The 22,070-nt window shown below is 43.0% G+C and overlaps 1 protein-coding gene across 6 annotated transcripts in view; it reads right to left on the bottom strand.

The window, feature by feature from the left end:
- ST3GAL3 (ST3 beta-galactoside alpha-2,3-sialyltransferase 3) overlaps window positions 1-21,792 on the bottom strand; it is a 192,103-nt gene extending 170,311 nt beyond the window's left edge. For 2 of the 6 annotated variants that reach the window (XM_052800781.1, XM_052800782.1), the window contains exons 1-2: window positions 21,457-21,792; window positions 18,155-18,299 (exon numbers count right to left, since the gene is read on the bottom strand). In XM_052800781.1, the coding sequence (XP_052656741.1) occupies window positions 18,155-18,269 (115 nt within the window). In that variant the 5' untranslated portion in view covers window positions 18,270-18,299; window positions 21,457-21,792. Of the gene's footprint in view, window positions 1-18,154; window positions 18,300-19,116; window positions 19,217-21,456 lie in introns of those variants that run through there. The other 4 variants (XM_052800783.1, XM_052800784.1, XM_052800780.1 and 1 more) reach the window with 4 other exon arrangements.
- Window positions 21,793-22,070: the final 278 nt, after the last annotated feature.

Here is a 22,070-nt window from a genome sequence, read left to right as displayed (position 1 = left end):
CAAGTTTCCATCATTAGATTTTATAGAGTACTTCTGACATATGTTGGCATAAAGTGATGTTAAAAATATTGTTTCTAAAGGCCCGGAGAAAGACCTCCTGCAGTTCTTTCCAAGGCTATTTTCTACAATTTCCTATGAAGGAAAACATTTTGAGTGGCCATTGTTAAAAAATACAGCTTCTAAAATAAGTAGCAATATTTAAGATCAGATAATCAAGAAAATGAACAGTACTAGAAATGAAGTACATTAATCTACACTAAAAAAACATAAGAAAATCAGCTTACAAATTAAATATTTACTCAAGTATCTTAGAAAGTAACTAAACAATTATACAACAGGAAAGGAAACTGCCAGTTTGGTTCTTAATGCCAGTGAGGTAGCCGGGCTAAAAAACGGTGTCAGGAGTACAAAAATGCAAGATAATGGCACTGAGATACATAACAAATACAAAAAATAAGTAAAATTTAGCAGTTAGAAATAAATAGTAGGGTTTTTTAAAACTTAAATACATATTTTGGAACTTAACACCGTCCCTTCCTTACCTACAGAGTGACCGTCCAGACTGCTATTCTCATATCTTTCTGCTGTTAGTGCTTTTAAAAAAAAAATTTTAAATTAAGTTTCACCCATGTTTAACATCAGGATAGCAATAAGGAGGTTTCTGCCTTATAGCAGAAGACACGTTATTTTTCAATACAGCCCAAGTCCCAAGATGGTTACAATCACAGCAACATAACTTCTTCCTCAGTACAATTGCCCAGCATTCATCTAGAAAGTTGAGACACTTTCAAGCCTGTCCTTTAACAGAAGCCAAAACCATTTGCCTTGATGGGGAAACAACATGGGGGAAAAGACAAACTAAAAATTATTAACTTGAATTTGCTCCTATCTTCAAGATGAAACTTCTAATATATATGTTTATAATCCTGTCTGAGAGTACAGCATTCAATATGCAATTGCAGGGGATTTATACCCCTCGTGATAGCATATAACCGCATTTCCCCAAACATTTTATGGGACCAGACAGACATTCCAGAGAAGAGGCTTCACACTGTACAGGATGTAGGAAGGGAACCACCCAGCCATCGGTGAAAAATGAAGCCTTCTGGAAACATTCATCCCAATAGCTCCCACTGGACATGGACAAAGGAAATACCACAAATAATGTTTTTTAATTAAAATGTTTTATAAAGTCTACACTGGCACATGCTATGAGGAACTGATAAAAGTTATTTTAAGAGAAAATAGCTTAGAAGAGGAATATACTCACTTCTCAACCTTACTGAAAGAAAAGAGATTATGGTATTTGTCATTGATTATTAGCTTGCATGCTTTGGAAATCTGACCTTTGAAAGACAACAAGTGGAACTGCTATGAAAAAGAGACAACCACTACTGTCGGTGTAGTTACTGCAGACAGAAGAACAGACAATTGCGTGCAATGGCTAAAAGGACTCAAAAGGTAGATTAATTGGCAAGGTACTGGACTATGGTCACCACCAGCATGCATCGTATTGCGCAACTAAGGGAGTACCTCAAATGTTCCTATACCACAGAGAGGTTTGAATCAATGAAGCAATTCACGGAAGAGATTTAAATGGCTAAGTGTAGATGCCTGACTAAGAAAAATAAACTACCTCAAAAATAGTTTGGAAAATAACATCTGCACTATACCAGAAACTGCAGAACTACAAGGAGTTGAAGAAATAAGTCCAGAAAGTTGAAACATGACAGAATAAGCAATACAAATGCTCAAAAGGATTAGAAAAACCAAACACAAGTACACAAGGGAGACATTAAGGGCGCTACTCCTTTGGATGCAACACATTGCAGTCACCCAACTCCCCTTGGAACTGGTTGCAAACCCAAATTTGTCGTCACTTCAGTGAAGATCAAACCTGTGTTCAACACTCCAAATAACTCCACATTTTTAGTCACAACCCAGACATGCCTATCATTAATAGCTGGCAGCAGCAGCAGTAGTTCAAACGCAGCAGTGTTCGCACCCAATCCAGCTATTTTCAGCAGCACTGTGTTCTCCAGAGGGAACCAATTACCACATGCATGGCCGCCCTTGCAACCATCATCTTCACACCAGTCCTTGACATCTGATTACACAGCAGTCTGTAACAGCCACCCTCTTCCAAATAGTTCTTTGTTATTCTGAGCTTACTAAATAGCTGCATGTCAAGTACTCGGAGCCTAAATTAGTAGTATTGCACAAACAGCCACTGCTTTTCCTCACAGACTTTCTCATCTGTTGAGCTCTGGAATTTCAAGACAGAGCTCTGATTATCTTGGAATACCCTACTTCTCACGCTGCCTTCAGGACTTCCCTTTCTACCTACATTACATTTACAGAACAAAAAAAAGCAGGCATACGGAAAACATACTCAATGCCCATACCATCCTGCGAGTCCTTCAGGGGAAGGAAGTGTCAATGGCTACAAGTTACAGATCAGGAGGTTCAGACTGGACACTAGGAAAAAATTCTCTACTAGAGCACCATGGAACAGGTTGCCTAGAGAAGGTGTCTGTTGCCTGAAGTCTGTTTTTCTACTCATCCCTCTGTTCTATACTCCCTTAACAGTGACTGCTTTAGGACTGAGCCTCTTGAGAAGCAAAAGGCCTTTGTGGTAGCAACAGCGTTATCTATATCACTATGGTATATTCAATACATTCAATGTCGTACATTCAACGTCAAGTGCCCCTTCACTGATCTAGCATTTCTTCAGCAAGCTCCCACACAGGTACCATGCACCTTCAATGCAACAAACACACAATAAGGAGGAGTTTGAAACAGAAGGTGAAATACCAGAAAGTATATGGAAGGATTTAACTGACATGAAGCATTTAAAAAGTTTAGGGAAAAAAAACCACAAACAAAACCACAAACCCCTCCAAATGACAATGAGCCCTCTGTCTTAATGCATCATGCCTGGTCTCTAGGGAGGGCTACAGACAAACAAGGGATTGTGCAGATGATCAAATACCAGCGCACTAACACAAGACCTATGAGGAGAGACTGAGGGAATGAGGCCTGCTTAGCCTGCAGAAGACGAAGCTTTGGGGACACAAAAGGGAAGCCCTCCAGCACCTGCAGGTAGATTACCAAGAAAACAGAGCCTGGTTCCTGAAGTGTGGCATGGTAGGACAATGAGAGGCAGTGGGCATAAGTTGAAACAAGAGAGGTTTGGACTGAATGTAAAGAAAAGTCTGTTCACCATGAAGACAGTGAAGCATTGGAAAAGGTTGTACAGAGAGGTTGTACAGTCTCCGTTCTTGGAGGTTTTCAAAACCTGACTGGAGAAAGACCTGGTCTCACCTAATAACTGACACTGCTTTGACCAGGAGGTTGGGCTAGAGACCTAAGTTCCCTCCAACTGGTGTTATCCTATAATTTTGCGAAGTCTTGCTCTCTTCTTAAAAACACTGAAAATTCTTGAAAGATATTTTAAACCAGAAAGAGTTGGATAGTAAGGGGCACATTAAGACTAATAAATGTAGGTGTATTTTCCATTAGATTTCTATATTTGGACACATAATACAAGATGAAAACTGGTTTTTTCCCACTTTTTACATGTTACACACGTGTGCGCACAAATGTGAGAGTATACTGCAGTTACCTTTAGTAAAAGAGCTCTTTTTACTACTAAGCCTGCAATGATAATGGCTAAATAGACCCAGAAAAAAATATATTAATATAAACACAGGTGAGAGAGAAGTGAAAAGGATTCTGTTTTAAACACCAGAGTAAAGAGAGAGACAGAGATTCTGCTCCAGAAGAACACTACCTTCTTAATTTGCTACAAAAGCAAATCAGGAAGGGATTGACTGGTCACGCCAAACTAGCCTTAATTTACTTCTCAGAATCAACCTGAGCCAGAAGACAGAGTATTATTAAGCTTTTCTGAGTTTCAAAATAATGATATAAGAAACAGAGACCACCATTAACCACAGACTAATTCCAAATATTTCTCAAGCCTAATTCCAAATTTAACCCTGCTTTACTAGAATAAATCTACTTTCATCTTCAAGCTGATCTCGTATCAATAGTTAGCACATGTGAACCTGACAAGTACAAAGATTAGTTGCTTTCAAAGAAATAATGTAATATGTGCACTTAATCTTTTAGGTGCTTACAACATAGGAAACGTTTGGAAAAGTGCAGCCATTTGGAACAGGTTTCCTAAAAGGGTAGATTTGGAACCTAAAATCATCAGATGTCAATACACAGGAATTCCTCTGTCGAGAGCATCCACTACAAGATTAGGGCAAAAATTCACAGGAAAGGAGTATGCCTCTATTCAACCACATCTGAGGCATCCTTAGAAGAAGCCCTTCAATCACATAAAGAAGTTTAATACCTTGAAGTAAGATTCATTCTCCTTCCAAATCTGGCTTTCTAAAATCTTGGTCAGATATTCTTAGTTTTTCCAACCTCTATATAGATAATAAATTCTCTTCTGAATCCAGATAAATTCTTAGACTGTCATCATAATTTCTGCCCAGAGTTAAACATTCACTACACTATCTCCTTAATCACTTAAAACAAACAAACAAACAAAAAAAACCAACACAAAACCAAACAAGTAAAACACTTTGCCATTCATTTAGGGCAATTTTACCAAATGTTTCTAGAAAAACTAAATTATTTCCCCACCTTAAATCATTTATGTTTTAACTAGGCTTTAGGAATGCTTTTCCACACAACACCATTATTTTGGGAAGCTCAATACCATGTGAAGACTGTACCAGAAGCTTATATATAGGTTTGAAAAGTAGTCACACAAGCGTATGTCAGAAAATCTTAGCAGACACTATTACACGAAAAGACAACACATCTACCTCAGGAAATCAAAGGTCACACATTACAGGAAGACTGGAAAGTGGGATGGGAGAAACAACAGTAAACACTAACCCCGCTGACAGTTTTCTAAGGCACCATGCTACTTGGACCTCTGGTCTGACCAGACACAGCCGTTCTTACAATGAGACTGCTACCAGTGATGGAGGAGCAGAGCTTACCCATACAGACTTTGCCATGAAACATGAAGGAGAGATACAACAGATGTGCTTCTTAAAACGAACTTGTCTCCCCAAAATTTTATTTTGCTTCTCTCTTTAAAGTATGTAAAATTAACAGCAGTAGTTGTTTTAAAAATTATAAACATGTCAGCATCACTTGGCAGAGGACTTCAGCATTTTTTGGTCTTCAGTTCCCATATAAATTCTGCCTGGTGAAAAGCAATTCATATTATCAAATGCGGCTTTCATTCTTTATTCTCCTCTGCTTTAATGTCTGCAAGGATCTCAGGATTAGAAACATCCAGATTTTCACCACAGTACCAACCCATGAGATAAGGTTACATAGTTAGAACTTTTCTTCTTTCTCTTGAACTAGCAAAAGTCTTGTAAATAAAATGAGCTGTTCTGTAAATAATTGAAGTAACAAAGCCTGGTTTCCTAAGCATTTTAGATTTTTCTAGATTTTCTTCCCTCTGCAATAACACAAGCATGGTACTCAAAACCTTACATCTCTGTGTAATGTCTCCCACTCTCCCCAGGATCTTTGGGCATATGCATAATTTCAACTGAATTAAAAAAAAAAGACAAAAAAAAAAAACCCAAACCCCAGCTATTAGGATAAGGCACTAAAAGACCTTCTGAATAGGAGTATCAGGAGGCAAAACCAGAAACTCATCACAAGATGGGACTTGATCATATTATGAAAATAGCTACTGGCAACAGTAGTGGACTGGATATGAATAGCAAGGTTCCTCCAAATTAAGTTACTCTAAAACCAAATGACTCTATAGAAGGTTTTTTTTAATGTAGTATTTACTAAAGTTCACCCCTTTTTGTAACTGCAAAGGAAAGAAGAATGCTGTGCTTTTTGGTTTGTTTTGGGTTTTTGTTTGTGGGCTGGGTTTTTTTTAAATAATATTTATTCAACTTGCAATAGATTTTGACGTGGCAGGGGAGTGCTGGTGAGGGGGTGAAGCAGAAGACATCTGCTGCCCTCACGCGGTACCTGCAATAACCGCACGCTTCAACAAGCCACAGCCTTTCGAGCTCAACTCTTCACCTGCGTAGCTGCAAGAGTATTTTAGCATGTCAGCCTGCCTAGTATGGATTAAAAATAACATTTCCTAAACAGCTGAAGGGAGAGGGAAGAGAAGGCCTCTGTGTTTTCACACTGTATCAGTTTCCTGGTCCCATTCACCATACAAACGAGTTTTCCAGCATATCTGAATGCAAGCCAGAGGAGCAGAGCTGCTTAGCCCATGGGCTCAGCAGAAACTTTTCCAGTACAGTAAGTCCAGAATTCATTTCACATTACCTACCCTATCATGTTATTTAGTCTTTACAAAGATTAAAGTGTTTACCTAAAACAAAAAAATTAGATCAGAGAACCAAGCAAAAAAATTAATTCCTCAGGAAAAAAAAAAATCACAGTATCCCATGCAAATTTCACCTCTTCAAGCATGAGACACAATGTGCCTTTAAAAAAAAAATAAATCCGTGCTTATAGAAACAGACAAGCATAAAACAAGAAAAAAAAGAACTGCTCACACAGGAAGAGGTAATAGGGATACCGTAGCAGACCCAGGTACATTATGTAGAGCTCTCAGGGAGAGAGATTCAACAGTAAATACCACGTGTCTACTAAACACTTTCACACAAGTGTGAACAACCCTTCAGATCCAGCTGGTCCACAATAAAAGCAGCTAAGCTGGCTGCAGAGTAAATTGTCTTACAGGTTTTGTCCACACAAACAATGGAAAAATTCAAAATTAATCATACAGATCTCAAACATGTTTGTAAACAGGTTCTTGAAGAAAGAAACCATCAGAAGATTAGTTAACACTGTGAACAGGGACAAGGATAAAGCAAGCTACTTATGGGGTATTCCATTCCTGAAAGGCATAAACAAATACACAACTGCTGAGCAAGGTACACTTATACTAGCACAGCATTATGTCAAAACCAGCAATTAATACACAACACCCAAGAGGGGTTTTTTTAAACCTTTTGGTTACACTGTTAAATCTTAAATAAAATCAAAGTAGCTCTAACTTCCTGAAATTACATTAAAGTCTGCAGAAAAAATTCTTATCTTAGTTCTTTTTAATGCTACAATTATAAAGTTTGCTAGAAATGAGTGAGCTTCCCAATACCAAGATTTTTGTTGTTCACCTAATGGTTCCTCTCACTTCTCAGTTACCATTTTCTGAAGCCATACTTAGACTTAATCACAAGAAGGAATTCCACATCTGCATCAAGGCTGTATCAGAAAAGCAGCAAATCACTAGACAACAGCAGATTTCTCTAGTCCTTCATCCATCCTTTGAAGCAGGAAGTGTAATTTGCATAGGCGAGTACATCATAAAGAGTACTTAGTCCTAGTTTATAAGCTAATTTTAATTCTTCTCAAAAAAAGAAAGCGTTTATTAACTACATCAAGAAACCTAAAGCATTCGAAGGTCAGGAAACACCAGCCTAAAGGCAGTCCCTTCATATAACAGCATGGTCTCTATTCATAGAAGCACAAACTATTACTCAAATAATACAATATACTGTAATTATAAAACTAACTCTGCGGGAAACAGAATACACAGCAAGCAGAAGTAATATATTATACAGTACTGAAGCTTTTGTATTTTTGCAATGCAAATAAGGCCTATTTTTCAATGTGCAAACTTATCTTTCAAAAGTTTAGAAATATTCAAACTACATCTGAAGCATCCTTAAATATGAGGCAAATTTAGAAAATTCAATCAGAATTAACACATTTTTTCCACTGGAATTCAATTCGCAGTCTTTACATTGTATTAACTCAGGCTTCTGCTTCTAATAAAGTACTGGACCCAAACACAAAGGCTCTGAACTAAAATATATAGAAATTAATGTTATAATGAATCATATTTAAAAATAATAAAAGCCTTTCCAATGTTCAGATAAGGCACCTCTAAACAGAGATTATGACAACAATGCTAACAGAAAAAGGTAGCAGTATAATGGAGAACCGCCTATGCTCTATTTGGAACCCAATAGAATTGTGTGGGGCAAGTCTCAAAAGGCAGAAAAGTCTTAGCAGCTAAATTCACAGTAATTAGTTTTCTAATTATACCTAGACCATTAGTGATTGCTATGGTTAAAACTGCCTGAACTCTTCCATTATTCCCCTCTTTTCAAAAGCTCAGTTTTTCATCCTTTGAGCAGAAATTCTAGAAGCTTAGTCTGTGCCTGAACATAATTTTTTTAAAAAGTTTAAATAAAAGAAAAGAGAGTTCTGTGTTTGAGTATGGAGAGCAAAATTAAACTTTTCCATTATAAAAAAAATACCACCTTTAAAAAGAAAAAGGCATTTGCAGTATTAATGCAGCTGGAAAGCATGAAGTACGGTGCCTTTGATGTGGTGAATCTGAAGGTTGAAAAACCCCAAACCAGCATTCACAACTGTTCAGGTAATACACTTAGTTCTTAAGGCACTTCCACAGATGCATCTTAGGCAACTTCTAGCAACAACTTACACTAGCCACATCATACCCTGATTACAGTACCTACATCAAGCCACCAGCACTGCCCATGCAGACCATCACTAGTTTTGTTATTATCAATAAAGTACTTTGAAATACTGTGTTTTTGCAACTATCAGCAGATGATCTCTGCCCCATGCAAGCAATTTCAGCATATTACTCCTCTCCTGAACTACGCAGATGTAGAATGCGTAATTACAAGAGAGTGAGCCTCATTTGGCCAACTGGACGCTAGATCAAGAACCTCGAGACACTTATTCTATTCATAGCTCTCCCCTTGAGCTGCTGTGTGACATAGAATAATTTCACTTTCCTGTGCCTCAAGCTTCCTCTGCCTTCCTGAGTCTATTTAAGTTATCACCCTTCATCCTAAGAAATGTATCTCAGTACATTTTTTTGATTAGGGTCTCTAGACACAATCACAGCTGAAAAGCAATACTTATGTAGTATTAAAGCTACACCGAGATTGATTAACTTCTGACAAAGATAAAAAGATGCAATTGCACTTATAAATTATTAACTTTGTCAACATTTCTTTAGAGTAAGCCTTCATATGTAGCAAGCCATCAGTTACCTGTGGGGAAAACTCAGCTTTTACTGATTTCTGTGCCATCTCATTTTCACTACTTCTTTTAAAGTATACATAGATCTGTACATAATGTTTTGAACAGAAATACTCCTCATAACATGCACACTCACTGTAGCTAGAAAAGATAGCAGTTAAACTTTTCTGCAGTTACACTGTGATAATTCTTTTTGTTCCAGGAGCTATTAAGGGGCATACTTACTGCACTGTTGCAGCTCAGATGAACCTCACGTTTCATCAGTGCCCCTAACACCAAAAGCCACAGGATAATAGCTGCAGAAAAATGACATGCTGCAACAGGGACTGAGTTAAAGTAGGAGGGATCCTAGCATCATCTGAAAAAAGTTAAGAGACAAGCAACATACATGTTTATAAGCTCTTAAAAATGGAAATAGCTGATTTTAACACATTCTGATTTCTCTTTTTTGGAACAGAACAAGAAATGCTAAATTCTGACCCTCAGAGATATATATATCTTGGATTGTCTAGGCGTTTGGTTATTCAAAATACCAAGAACTTGTGAAGAAACATCCTGTAGTTTCTGCACCTGACTAGAATTTTGGCACTATCCTCACATGCTATTACTTCCTCAAAAAAGCAATGCATACAAGAGCAACATAATCACGTGGTGCCATGAAGGAGTAACCACTTGAAATCAGCTATCTCAGGTTCAAACACCTATTCAGGATATGCACACACAGTACAAATTACTTTTTGCTTGATGCCTGGGTGCACAATTACATTCCTTCTGAAGTGCAGAAGAGATACATAATTCATATGGAGCGATACCTCATGACCCAATTGTACTTGTCCTTGCAAGTCATACCCAGGCGTGGCTGTTTTATTCCCTCAGCCTGACACTGTGATGTAAACCCAGACTGCAATGAGAAAAAATGAGATGTTGTAGTGACAAGAGCACCAAAAAGGCTGGCAGAAGATAACAACCTAGGAAAAAAATCTCTGCAAAACATCCCTAAGTGTGACAGACATGGTCGGAATCAGTACTAAGGCCACGGTCAGAAGCTCACAGCAGCAACGGCTGTCCAACTCGAGACAAATCACGTATTACCTCCTTTGTGCCAGAAGTTATTGCCCCAACAACGTCAGCAGAACTGACGTGAAGCAGAACTGAAATGGGCAGGAAAGGTGCCCAAAGTCAGCCTGCCTGTATTAAAGCCGATGGAGAAAGTCTGTGTGATCTACTCTATCAAACGAGTGATAGGCTGGAGCTTCCACTAAGGCTGGTAGTATCTTAAGGCACAACAGCCATTGCTGCAATGGCTACAGGTCAGAGGTGTGTGCGCTTTGCACGCCACGGGGATGTACAGTGACAAGATGGAGGAAAGGCAGAGAACCGCTTACTAACGCAGATGAGACAGTCCTCACAGGGAGGTATTGTTTCGAGCTGAACTCATTGCTAAGGGGTTCAGTCAGCTGAGATGAGCAAGTCCTTTCACCTCTGAAAGCACTCAGCTGCAGAGCAATTGCTAAGAGAGGTAAAGTGCTTTCACTGCATTATACCTTCCAGAATATGGAAAGCTGCTGACTTTGACCTCTAAAAAACTATACTGAAGGACGCAGCTTCAGCTGCACATGAGACACAGAGTACTGCCCCTTAAGAGCACTATCCCAATCAGCCTATCAAAAGTCACAGGAACATACCCTTCCCAAACTTAGGGGGGAACAGGGTAAAAACGCACAAGGGTTGAGCAAGTGAAGCAACTGAAACACTAAGCCAGGTTAAGGTCAACTGAGCGAAACAAATAAAACCACACTCTCTTCTGAACTGGGCAAGTTCCTCAACTGCACCCACCAGCTAGCTGCACAAATGGAGAAAGGGGGAAATACAAAGGCTTGAACAGGGACTGAAACAGCAACAAAACTGCTGTTGTCAAAAGAAGCAAGAGCACCTTACTGTTTTGGGATGCACAACTAAGGCCCAACTGTGTGCAGGGGGATGGAGAAGTATTCTTGCAGCTTGCTTTTCTATCTTGCTAAAAAGTCAACATTAGCTCAGAACTAAAACAGTAACCCAGGGCTGAAAAAGCTAAAATGAAGACAGAATAAAGATGAGCACAAGTACAGCATTACAGCCCCTTCTCAACCCATGAAGTGCTTAGGGTGCTATGCTCTTAATGCCTTTCAATAAACCTGCCCCTATAGGTTCCTAAAGCCTGAAGAGTGTCCAAGGAGTTTTACTCCTCTGGAGAAATCCCAGGGACGAGGCAACATTATGCTTGCTCCCTCCCTAAACAGCTCTGTCATGCATGATTTCTCATTGCCCCAGCAGAGTTTCGTCCTGCATTGTTAACATTACAGCAACACTAGATTTTCCTGGAGCAACAGCAGGGTCCCTAGAATGGCAAGGTTGTAAAGTAACATTGGGTATTTCACTAAATGCGCAGTAACAGGTCAGAAAAAGATGAAGCACTTTCATTCCCCTATTTCTTTGGGCTACCTTGTGAAGTGCTGCCTTCTAAAAGACAGGGAGGCACTTGTGATTTTTTTTTTATTTTGTTTTTAACTTTTTCATGGACCTTAAAAGTTCTGATTCATATTCGCTGAGTAGACTGTCTCTTCTATCCTGGTGGCAGACAGGCAGCTGCCTCTGGTGGAAAGGGCAGGTAGTTCTGTGCGGTTGCATCAACAGCCAGAGCAAGAGGAATCAGGAACGTACACATCTGTCTCCAGCAAAGCGAAAAGTAGCTGGCATTATTACAGCTGTGGAAGATACTGCCACAGCTGAATGTCCCAAGTTGCAGGAGTTTAAGTTTAGCCGTGCTCCTTATTCTGGCAGATTAACAGGGAGCACAAAGTAACCTGAACAGCAGTTAACAACTTCCGGGCACTAAATCCATTCTTCTGTGTTCTGCACAGATAAGAGAATCATCCACCATAGTTAGTACGCTAAAGTTTTCAGTTTCAAGCTGAACACAAGTGGAACATTTCAGCCCAATAGGGGAATTCTTAGAAAAGTTAAGCTACTTTACCAGACAACTGTTGCTTTAACTCCTATTTTTACATCTTTGTTTCTAGTATTCACTGCTGCCTCCATAACATTACCTCCTATTTTTAACATTTCAAAAAGCATCATTGTGATCCTCAAATCCCTAAAGCATCTGAAAGTAGCAAAGAAACTCCTTAAATCTGTAGCTGGATCCATGTTATGAGAACTTTCTAAACATTTGTTCTCAATTTTGGTGCAATAAGTACAGCACTAACACAGACTACAGAACAGCTGAATAGATGAAACAAACCTTGATGTTACTAATAATTCAAACATTAGTGGATTCACAATAACCCATCCCAATGCTGTTCCCAGTCTCTTCCTGCAAAGCAAAAGAGCAACTGTTTCAGGAAACTTACACCGCTGCAAAATACTGTCCAAATCAATTTTTTTAAAAAAGCTAATACCCACAAGGTTAAAGTCCCACAGACTTTTCAGCCTGGGGAGCAGCAGCAACAGCTATAAAGTCTACCATAAAGAACACCCCCCGCCCCAAGGCTAAGGCCATAGATAGACACAGAGCAACTTCAATGGCTACCATCACCATTTGCTTGCCACCCCTCACAACAGGGGCATGAGTGCCTTGTAAATCTACAGTAAAAAAGGATATGCTCCCTCATCCACCTAACCATAAATTTGGCCAGCTTAGCTCAAACCACTTTCATCAGAGATTTATGCTCCCAATGCCAAGTTGAGCTGACCCAGAGATGTTATTTTTTACAGGAGCACTCCTGCATTTCCTTCTGGCAAAGGCAAGTAGGACAGTAACTCCCAGAGATGAGGGTCTGAACACAAAACTATTACATGCCTCTCTCCACAAAGGGGACAAGTTTCTGTCTGTGGCCTAGTTGCTCACACACCAACTCAATGTCTTTTCATTTGTTTTTCATTAAATAACAGAATGGAAAGAAGTCAGATGTCAGTGTATGCAAGATCCACTCCCTTAACATAGAACAAATGACACCCCCAGTAACTCAAGATACAACAGTTGTACCCACACTACATACCATCACACATACTGTGAGGCTTTAGCCACATGAGAAAGAGCATGCACATTCCGAACCCTTGTAAAAAGATCCATTTCTTCAGTACATTTTTAGTCCCTAATACAAGAATTGACAAAAATACCATTTCACTTCAAATGAGAGAAATCAGTATTGATATCAAAGATAAAGGTTTGAGTGCTTTTGATTAATTTAGCCTTTTTTGCTGCTGCTGCTGTTTCCATGGAAATGCAAGCACACTAAAAACCTGCAACCAGAAATGAGTCAGTTTTGCCTGTTTATGTCTCCTCAGTTCTCATGGAAACAGACATTAAAAAAAAAAAAAAAGAAAAGAAAAAAAAAAAGCATAAGGGTCCTGAAATACCTTCAGAAAATCTCTTCTCAGAGCTTTATCTCTTTGGCTGCCTTTCCAGAATTAGAGTTGAAAATAACATGGAGCAACAGATGACAGAGTAGTGACTTGATATCTTTATGGAGACTTCAACAGAACACACCTGGAGATGTTTCAAAAGTCACATTCAAACTGACAAGCTACAAATTCTATTAACTTAGGTTTTGGCAAAAGTACCTGAAGTATATATTTCTTTAAATTAATTCAATGTAGATAGAAATACTGTAGAGAATAGGAAAACAGCGTCACACTGTCCTTGTCCCAAGTACATTTTAATACTTTGAGAGGGGAGGGGGAAAAAAAAAAAAAAAAAGCTGCCTTGGGAGAATGAGTCCAATATTTCCACAGCCAGGACATTTTTTAATGGAATCATTCCTTCCTTACAACACATTCATTTGTAAATTGCAAAATCAGCTATACACATACCAGGTTAAGTAACAAAACATCAGTATTAAATTTTAACATGACTATATTCTGTCCTTCAGTTATGGGTAAAAATGCATTCCTTCAAGCTGATAAAGCAAATCTAAGAGGCACTGTCAGCAAAACTCCATCTCCCATCGTGCTTTTCAAAGATAATGGGGCACCTTCCCATGTGCTGTCTTCTTCACAGATAACATCTTCCTTCCTCCTCAGAGCCAAATGCATCAGGGAAAGTGGAAAGGACATAGGACAGGCAGTTGTTAGGAAAGAGGCTGTAGTGCATGTCTCAGACCTTCAAAACCTGCTCCTATCACTACCATTACTATGTAAGAATTCCCTGACAACTCAGTGTCCAGAAACACAATGAACTGAGTTATGATTATCTGCTGATGCAAGGTCCTTCTAGAATGTACAGGACAGCTCAACCTAATAGCAAATTTATTTCCTTATTTGCCTCCCACATCACATTATAAGTTCTGCGTGCTTCGCACACCTCCATGCAACTCAACACTCTTAATCAGAGGGCTGCGGCATCTGTCATTATTGCCTGTCTGGGAGGAACACGCAAGGACGGTGTACATCTCTTACTACTATTGTCAGAGACTGAAGCTGCATTACAGAAATCAGGAAAGAAAAAAGGAAAGCTTACCTCGGTCCTAAACACTGCTTATATACTCCCAACGATCACCAGAACTCAAAGGCCCTCCTGCATTCACACAGTGTTACACACCACGTTTCTGCACTTTGCTACTGCTCTGAGAACTAACAATATATTGCCACCGACATGAAACAAGGCTCGGGGAAGAGTAGCCAGCCATGATACTCATTAAAAGGATGAGAAAGGGGTAGCAGTCATTGGAGGTGCGTCTTAAATGGAAGAAGCAGCTGAACTTAATTCAACCTTGATTAGTTCACATTAGCGGAAATCAATCTATTCTTGTCATAGGAAAGATAAGCCTTAGAGAATTAATTCTTTCCTATTCTCCTTTGTATTTTGGCAAGGTGTAGAGTCACACAGTAAGAAGAACAATCTTAAAGGAGAACTAAGGCATCACTCAAGGAGGACAGATTTAAAGTTAAATGGAGATGGTAAGAGAAACATTGATGTGTACCTTTCCTTTCAGTCTATTCAGAAGTTTAGCCTCCTTCCTTGAAGGTGTCAGAAGTACAAATAAACAAATTACTTTATTCATTTACTTTAGCAGCTAAATATACAAACATTGAAGTCTCAGGGTGACTAGATTCCTTACATAGTTACCATTCAAATTGATCCATAACAACAACATACATGGGCATTTTCTAAAACATTAAGTGAACAAAACACACAAGCAGCAATTAACAAGATCAAGTTTTTTTTCAGCATACTCTATGGCAAATTTATTTGTGTCTGATATTAAATACAGGTGTCAAGTTTACTAAAACCAGTCTCTGAAGAGATTGCAAGGGTGTCAGATGTCAGGATCAGCATAGTTTCATACCTCCTCTAGCATAAAGAGCAGAACAAAGAAAAGATGAATGTGACTACTGAAGCTAGGGAGTCACTATTACACAGAATAAAGACACTGGTCACAAGAAAAGAGAAAATAATAAGATAACTTACACATAAAATCAATAATCTTAGATTATTCAGCACCCCAAAAATTAACACATCTAACTTAGTTTTGCCTTTGGGGACACCAGCATTATCATATCAATCTTAAAGAGATTTACAAGGTCACACACTGAATTGTAATTCAGGAAATAAAACCACAAACAGCTATCAAGCACCACCTGTCTTGTGCACTGAACTAAGCAAGGCTCCCCTTCAGAAAATAGAAAGTATAATTGCATAACACCATTATACATTGTATCATATTACACATGCTCAAGGAAGCCTAATCATGGTTAAATGAGCAACTTCAATTCTGTCATTTGTTAACTTCCAAACGCTTATTTATAGAAGCTTAACATTAACTCTTCATATCAAGTTTCCCAATACGGGCTTTTAAATTTGTATTTTAAATCTGCATAAGTTCCTCATGTGTAAAATTACATGATAAATAAAACATTTTTTGATATGTACAAAACTCTGAAGATCAACTGAAAACTGGTACCACCTTAACTGTGTTCAAAAGTAATCACATAAAATTTTGCCCTCTTACACTAGACTGCTGTTTACACTAAGGAGCTCCATCTGACATTGAAGACACAATCCATAAAAGTGTCTAGAAGAAAAGGAACAATGGTACAGCCTATATCAATTATGACAACTGATAAAGATCAGTAAGCTAAACCTTCAAACTAGCATCACTGCTTTGTACATGTTGAAGAAGCTTAATGCAAGCAAGCACTGCAACTTCCAAGAATAAATGAAGAACACATTTTACACAGAAGATTTGAAAAAAGGAGACACACAACTAACAAAGTCTGTGACGTTACCTCACAGTGCTCCTGTCAGAACATCCTGGGTACTGAAAAGCTGCCAGTACGCTCAACAGAAATTACTCTAACTAGGCTACAACTTAAAGTCATCTTTCCAGGTAAAAGTGTTCCATTTATAGAAATCCACAATGTTTGCATATAGCTTTTCAACACTGCATCACAAGGCACAGTTACCACAAAACTCCCCAGGGACTGACATGTGGTGTAAAATAACAAATGGCACATAAAACTAAAGGCACAAAATCCAAAGAGGCAAACCCTGAAGAAATTTAGAACCCACCACAGCACCTTGGTATATGGCACATAAACACAAAGCTTCTCCTCCACATTTAACAAAGTTCACATACAAGTTGTGGCCTGAATGGTTTTCTTGCAGGCCTTGGGAAGTCCCAACACAATTTCTGGTGGTATGAAAGAAGTAAAGGGTGGCAGGTGGTATAATTTCATAACAGATCATCATGTGGTAGCAGATACAGCAAAACTGTTCTTTTAACTACATTCTATACTTATTTTCATGCAGGAAGGATTTTCTATACCTCATCGACAAAAGTGCTAGTTTTCAGAAGGTCACAATCAAGATTTTTGACTCCCTCTCTGAAGCACAAACCTGAAGAAACGGTCCCTGCTCAGAAAGACACTATCCATCTCCTTTTACAAATTCAGTCTTACAATACCCGTTCAAGTACAAGACACTTCAGCAGTCCTCCTGTCAAAATCACTGCATCAGTGCAAATGTTATATCCAAGTCATCATCTGTCACCAAGCAAAACTTCTTAGAGCGTATAACAACAGATACGGAGCATGTAGAGGTAGAAAAATATTAAGTTTAATAAACACTGCAGTAGAAACCTCCATCAGCATGCACAGAAACACAATACAGCAAAGATGGAATTTGACCGACTGCTTTTTGTGAGACAGAACAATACTTCTGGACCACTGTTTCTCAGCTGCTGATCCAGGGAGCAACGGTTGGCTGTGAGACATCTGAAACAGCCCATGGAACAGCTGCAAAGAAGGCTGGCTTGTGTTTTGGGTGGGCGGGGAGGAGAAGGGAATTGTTTTCTTGTTTTTATATTTTCAATAAACAATTCTCACATGTAAGGAAGAAAGCAATCAACACAAGCAAAAATAAGAGCAATAACTGAGCAATCAAACCTCAGCCTAATTTATATCTCATTGCATCTAAAACCCCCTATGGCATTACTGCACAGTACAATCCTCAGATTGTATTCAATGAGGTCAGATGTCTCTTTGGACTTAAAAAGGTTGAGAGACATCCTTTTAGATGAGAGATAGTTGGCAGATAATAACATGGAAGATAAACAGAAGATGAGGATTTCTGAAGGACAAAGTAAGATGATGAGATAACCAGAAAATATGATTATAGAAAGAAATTAAAATCCACCAGAGAAAAAACCTCTTGTCTTAGATATTTTGACATGTACAGAAAAGTTCAGGGAACAAAAACCTCAGCACACAAAGTCTTTATTTTGAGAATTAGGAATCATAAACTGACACTGAATATTCTAAGAACTGAAGTCTCTAATACTAGATTTATACAGCGTGAACTTGCTTTTCTACCCAGTAATAAAAGTAAAGCCATAAAGAGCATTAGGTAATCACAAATTCAACCCCTTAAGTATACTATAAGCTCCAGCATTTGATTGGGCTTAATCATATCCCTCTAATACTACTAAATCAGAACCACCTCAGTACTATTGCAACTATTTGACAGACATTTTAGGGAGCCCAGAAACAATCACACGTTGCTTATACTTACTTGAATCCTCCCATGTGAGGAGGTGCAACTTCCAAGCAGAATAGTACAGAAATCCCAGTACCAGAAAGAGGCAGAGGGCTAGCAGCAGTTTACGCATAAACACCAACAGTCCCATCTTCACATTAAATCTGCTCTTCTACACGCCCTGAGAAAGAGAAACACGTTGAGATTGGAGCCACCTTCTCTGACAGTCATCCTTCCAAAACCTGCAATCCCATACACACAATAATGCACAGCTCCAAAACCAGTCTCTCCAGAAGGTAAAACGCACCAGTTACCCAAACCCACGAGTGAAATAAGAACTACCACCCTAAGAAGCTGCCCTTTTTTTTTTTTTTTTTTTTTTAATTGGCAAGAGGGTAAATGCCATGCCGGAGAGGCAGGAGGGCACTGCAACGCTACGGCAGGGCAGCAGCCCAACTCCCCGCTGGCACTTACGCCCCAGCCCGTTTCAGATAATCAGTCCCAGAACGGGCGCAGCCGGCGAGGCCTGGCGAGCACCGCGCTCCTCCCCAGGCACAGCAAAGCCCAGAGGCGCCACAAAGCAAACCCACCGCGCCCAGGGGCTCCCCGCGGGTGTCCCACGGACGGCGGGGCCCGCCGGAGCCCGGGGGCAGCGCAGGTCCCGGCGGGAGCCCCGGGCACGCCGCACTGAGGAGACGGGCTGCCCTGAAGGTGGGGACGGCGCCGGGGGAGCGGGGCCCGCCCGGCCCGAGCGGGGACGGCAGCTCGCCGCCGGCTGACAGCTGCCAGCGGCCGGCTGGAATCCGAGTTCGAACGGGCAGCGGCACCGGCACCGCCACGCCACCGCCGGGCTGGCGGCAGGGCGCGGGCCGGGCACCCCGCCGCCTAGCCCCCGCCCCGCCGGGCCCCGCTCGCCGAAACGGCGACGGCCGCTGGGGCCGGGCCGGCCCTGCCCGATTCCGCCACCCCCCCTCCCCGCCCCCTCCGGCCCTCCTCACCCGGCCGCCGCCGGCCCTGGGCGCTCGGCCGCCGGCTGCGGCCCCCGGGCGCGGGGCTGCGGGCGCCGCCATGCCGGGCGCGGCGCAGCGGGACCGGCCGCCGCCGCCGCGGCGCTGAGGGGCACGGCGGCCGCCAATGGGGCGCCGGGGCGGGTCGCCACGCCGCCGACCCGCCCGCATAGCGGCCGCCGCCGGCCAATGGGGCGGTGCGGGGGGCCGCGGCCGCAGCCTATCGCGGGAGGCGCCCGCAGCCAATGGCGGGCGGGCGGCAGGGGGTCGCCGCCGGAGGGGCGCTGCGGCAGGGCGGCGGCGCGCATGCGCGGAACTCCCTCGTGTGTGTGCGTGTGTCCCGTTCCCCCCCTCCGTCACTGCACGGTGGTGGTGCGGTGCGGTGCGGTGCTGTGGTCTGCCTTGCTCTGCTCTGCTCTGCCCTGTCTTCCTCTGCTCTGCACTGCCCTGCTCCAGTCACTGCACCGTGCTGCTCCCCCTCCCCTGTCACTGCACCACGCTGCCTTCTTCCATCACTACACGGCACCCCCCCTCCCACTTTCCGTGGCTGCAGGGCACTGCTCCGCAGTTCCCCGGTCGCTGCCTGGCATTGCCCCTCCTTCAAATCGGTGCACTGCTTCCAAGTCACTCAGTGGCACCTTCAAATCACTGCAATGCCTTCAAGCGCTCCAGTACGCCGATCCTTCTCCAGGCATGGCACTGCAGGACCCCTCCAAGCACTGCCCCATCTGTCAAGCCCCGCATTGTCTCACTGCTCCAGTTACTCCTCTGCACTGCACAGCGCTGTGCCTTCCTCCAGCTGAGACAAATCTTGCGGTCACTGCAGCCGCGACACTACACCACACCTCCCTCCTATCCAGCAGCTGCACCCCAACAGCAACGCTGCATTGCCTAGCCTCTAGTCACTGCGGTGCAGTGCACTGCATCTCCCTTCGATTGCCGCACCACCCAACCTGCAAGCACTGCTCGGAACAGCCTCTAACCCCTGCACTGCTCTGCCCAGCCTAGCCTACAGCCACTACACAGAGCAGCCCAACCCTGTCTTGCTTCCAGTCGCTGCCCTACACTGCGCCTAGCCATGACACACGGGCCAGTTTAGCACCCAGTCACTGCCCTGGGTCACTGCCTTCGCACTATCTTCCAACTTCTGCAGATCCTCACACCACCGCATACCCAACAAGGTCCTGCCCAGCCACTGCACGGCACTGTGCCACCTCCCTGGGCTTCCCAGTGTTGCACAGCCTCCACCACTGGACCACACCAGGCTGCAAGGACCACACTGGGCTGCACAGACCACATCAGCTGTCGCCCCACAGCACAGTGCAGCTCATACTGCACAGCCCGTGCTGCACAGCTGATGCCACACAGCCAGCGCCGCTTCCACCCAGTTCCCATTATGTTATGGTCTCCCCCTTCTCACCGCACAGCTGCCCCGTGAGCACCGCAGCGGTGGGGCCAGCCCACACCTCACGCTTCCCACAGCATTGCCCTCCTCGCGCTGGCCCCACAGACTTGCTGGGTACCCCTAACACTCATTACGCACAGGGAAAGTGAGAAACACAAGTATAAGGCAGCACAGGGAGGGAATGATAAGGAGGGAAATTATTAGGCATGGGGGGAAAAGTCATCTGAAAGGAAAGAGACCGTAAGGAATAAACCTGCATCTTCAGGACAGCAAAGCAGACCAATGATTTGCTGTTTCCACCCTCCGTGAGTCACTAATAACACAAGAAAAACAAATAGCCACGTGCATTTAAGGGAAACTGAGTAGGATCATGTCCAGCATGGTGGCGGCTTCCACGGCAGGCAAGCCCAGGTGCCGATGCCAACCAGCAGACACCACCTCAGAGGGCACAGGGCCGGCTGAGCGCTGGCCGAGCCCCCTCCCTGGCACTTGGCGAGAGGCAGAGCCCATACAGGTTGCAGGGAGAGCTGGTGGGGGCTCATGCAGCCCCACTTTCACAGCCAGAAACCCCACTTTGTGTTCAGCACGAGTGAAGTCAGCATGAGCTGGCTGCAAGTGTGGGACCCTCGCACAGCTGCCGCGCTCCTCCGCAGAGACACGAGGGAGACACATGCTGCTCACCCACAACACCCCATTACGTTTTTTGCATGCCAACGACAACTTCTAGATGTAGCACAGGAGACAAACAGACTCATGCCAACAGCCGGGTATCACTGGCACCAATATCCCCCGAGGAGGTGCGTGGAGAGAGGCCACAACCACCTCCACGCAGCCCTGTCCATCTGCAGGTCTGCCTCCCCTACCGCTGCCTGCACCGACCCCCAGCTCTCCAGGGCTGACCCACTCAGGACGCTGGTCGCTCTCACCCAGCTGAGGCAGCTCCCTTCCCTCCAGCTTCACAGCAAGCTGGCAGCCAGGGCCGGGCTGGGCAGCCTCCTCCGCCAGCCCCAGCTCAGCTGCCGGGTTCATTTCCTCCAATAACCCCACCAACTCCTGTGCCGTGTCGCGTCTGGCTGGAGAGCGGTTTTGCTTCACAAACACTTGCTTTATGCTTGCTCCTCTCTTTGCTTCTTCATCCCTCCAGCTGCATAAGCCGGATCTCTTCTCCCTGCCTCGACCCCCGTGCCCTGGCGATGCGGAGCTGCCTGTGATGCCTGCCGCCGCCACGCCACATCTGCTTTGACCGTCCTCAAACCTCACCTAAACCGTCCTGACTGTACCGCTTGCGTGCTCAGAGTTTAAACCCCGAGATCTGCAGGCACAGCAGGTGATCTGATTTTGATGATGAGATAAGCGGGGACCTACATCAGGAAGCCAGATAGCGACAAGGCTGGGGCTTGCTCCTGAGCCTGCGTTTGTCACTTGGGAAACTCAACCCTCTGTTATCGGGTGTCAGTGTGCTGGAAAGAGCCCAGGATGAAGTCACACTTCTTGCCAGCCTGGAAAAAACTCAGGAGGCAAGTGCCGTGCATCTATGGAA

This window comes from Harpia harpyja, chromosome 11 (genome assembly GCF_026419915.1).
Source record: "Harpia harpyja isolate bHarHar1 chromosome 11, bHarHar1 primary haplotype, whole genome shotgun sequence".
In the NCBI taxonomy this organism is placed as follows: Eukaryota; Metazoa; Chordata; class Aves; order Accipitriformes; family Accipitridae; genus Harpia; species Harpia harpyja.
The sequence above is the reverse complement of the archived record's forward strand: the minus strand, read 5'-3'. Positions and strand labels throughout refer to the sequence as shown.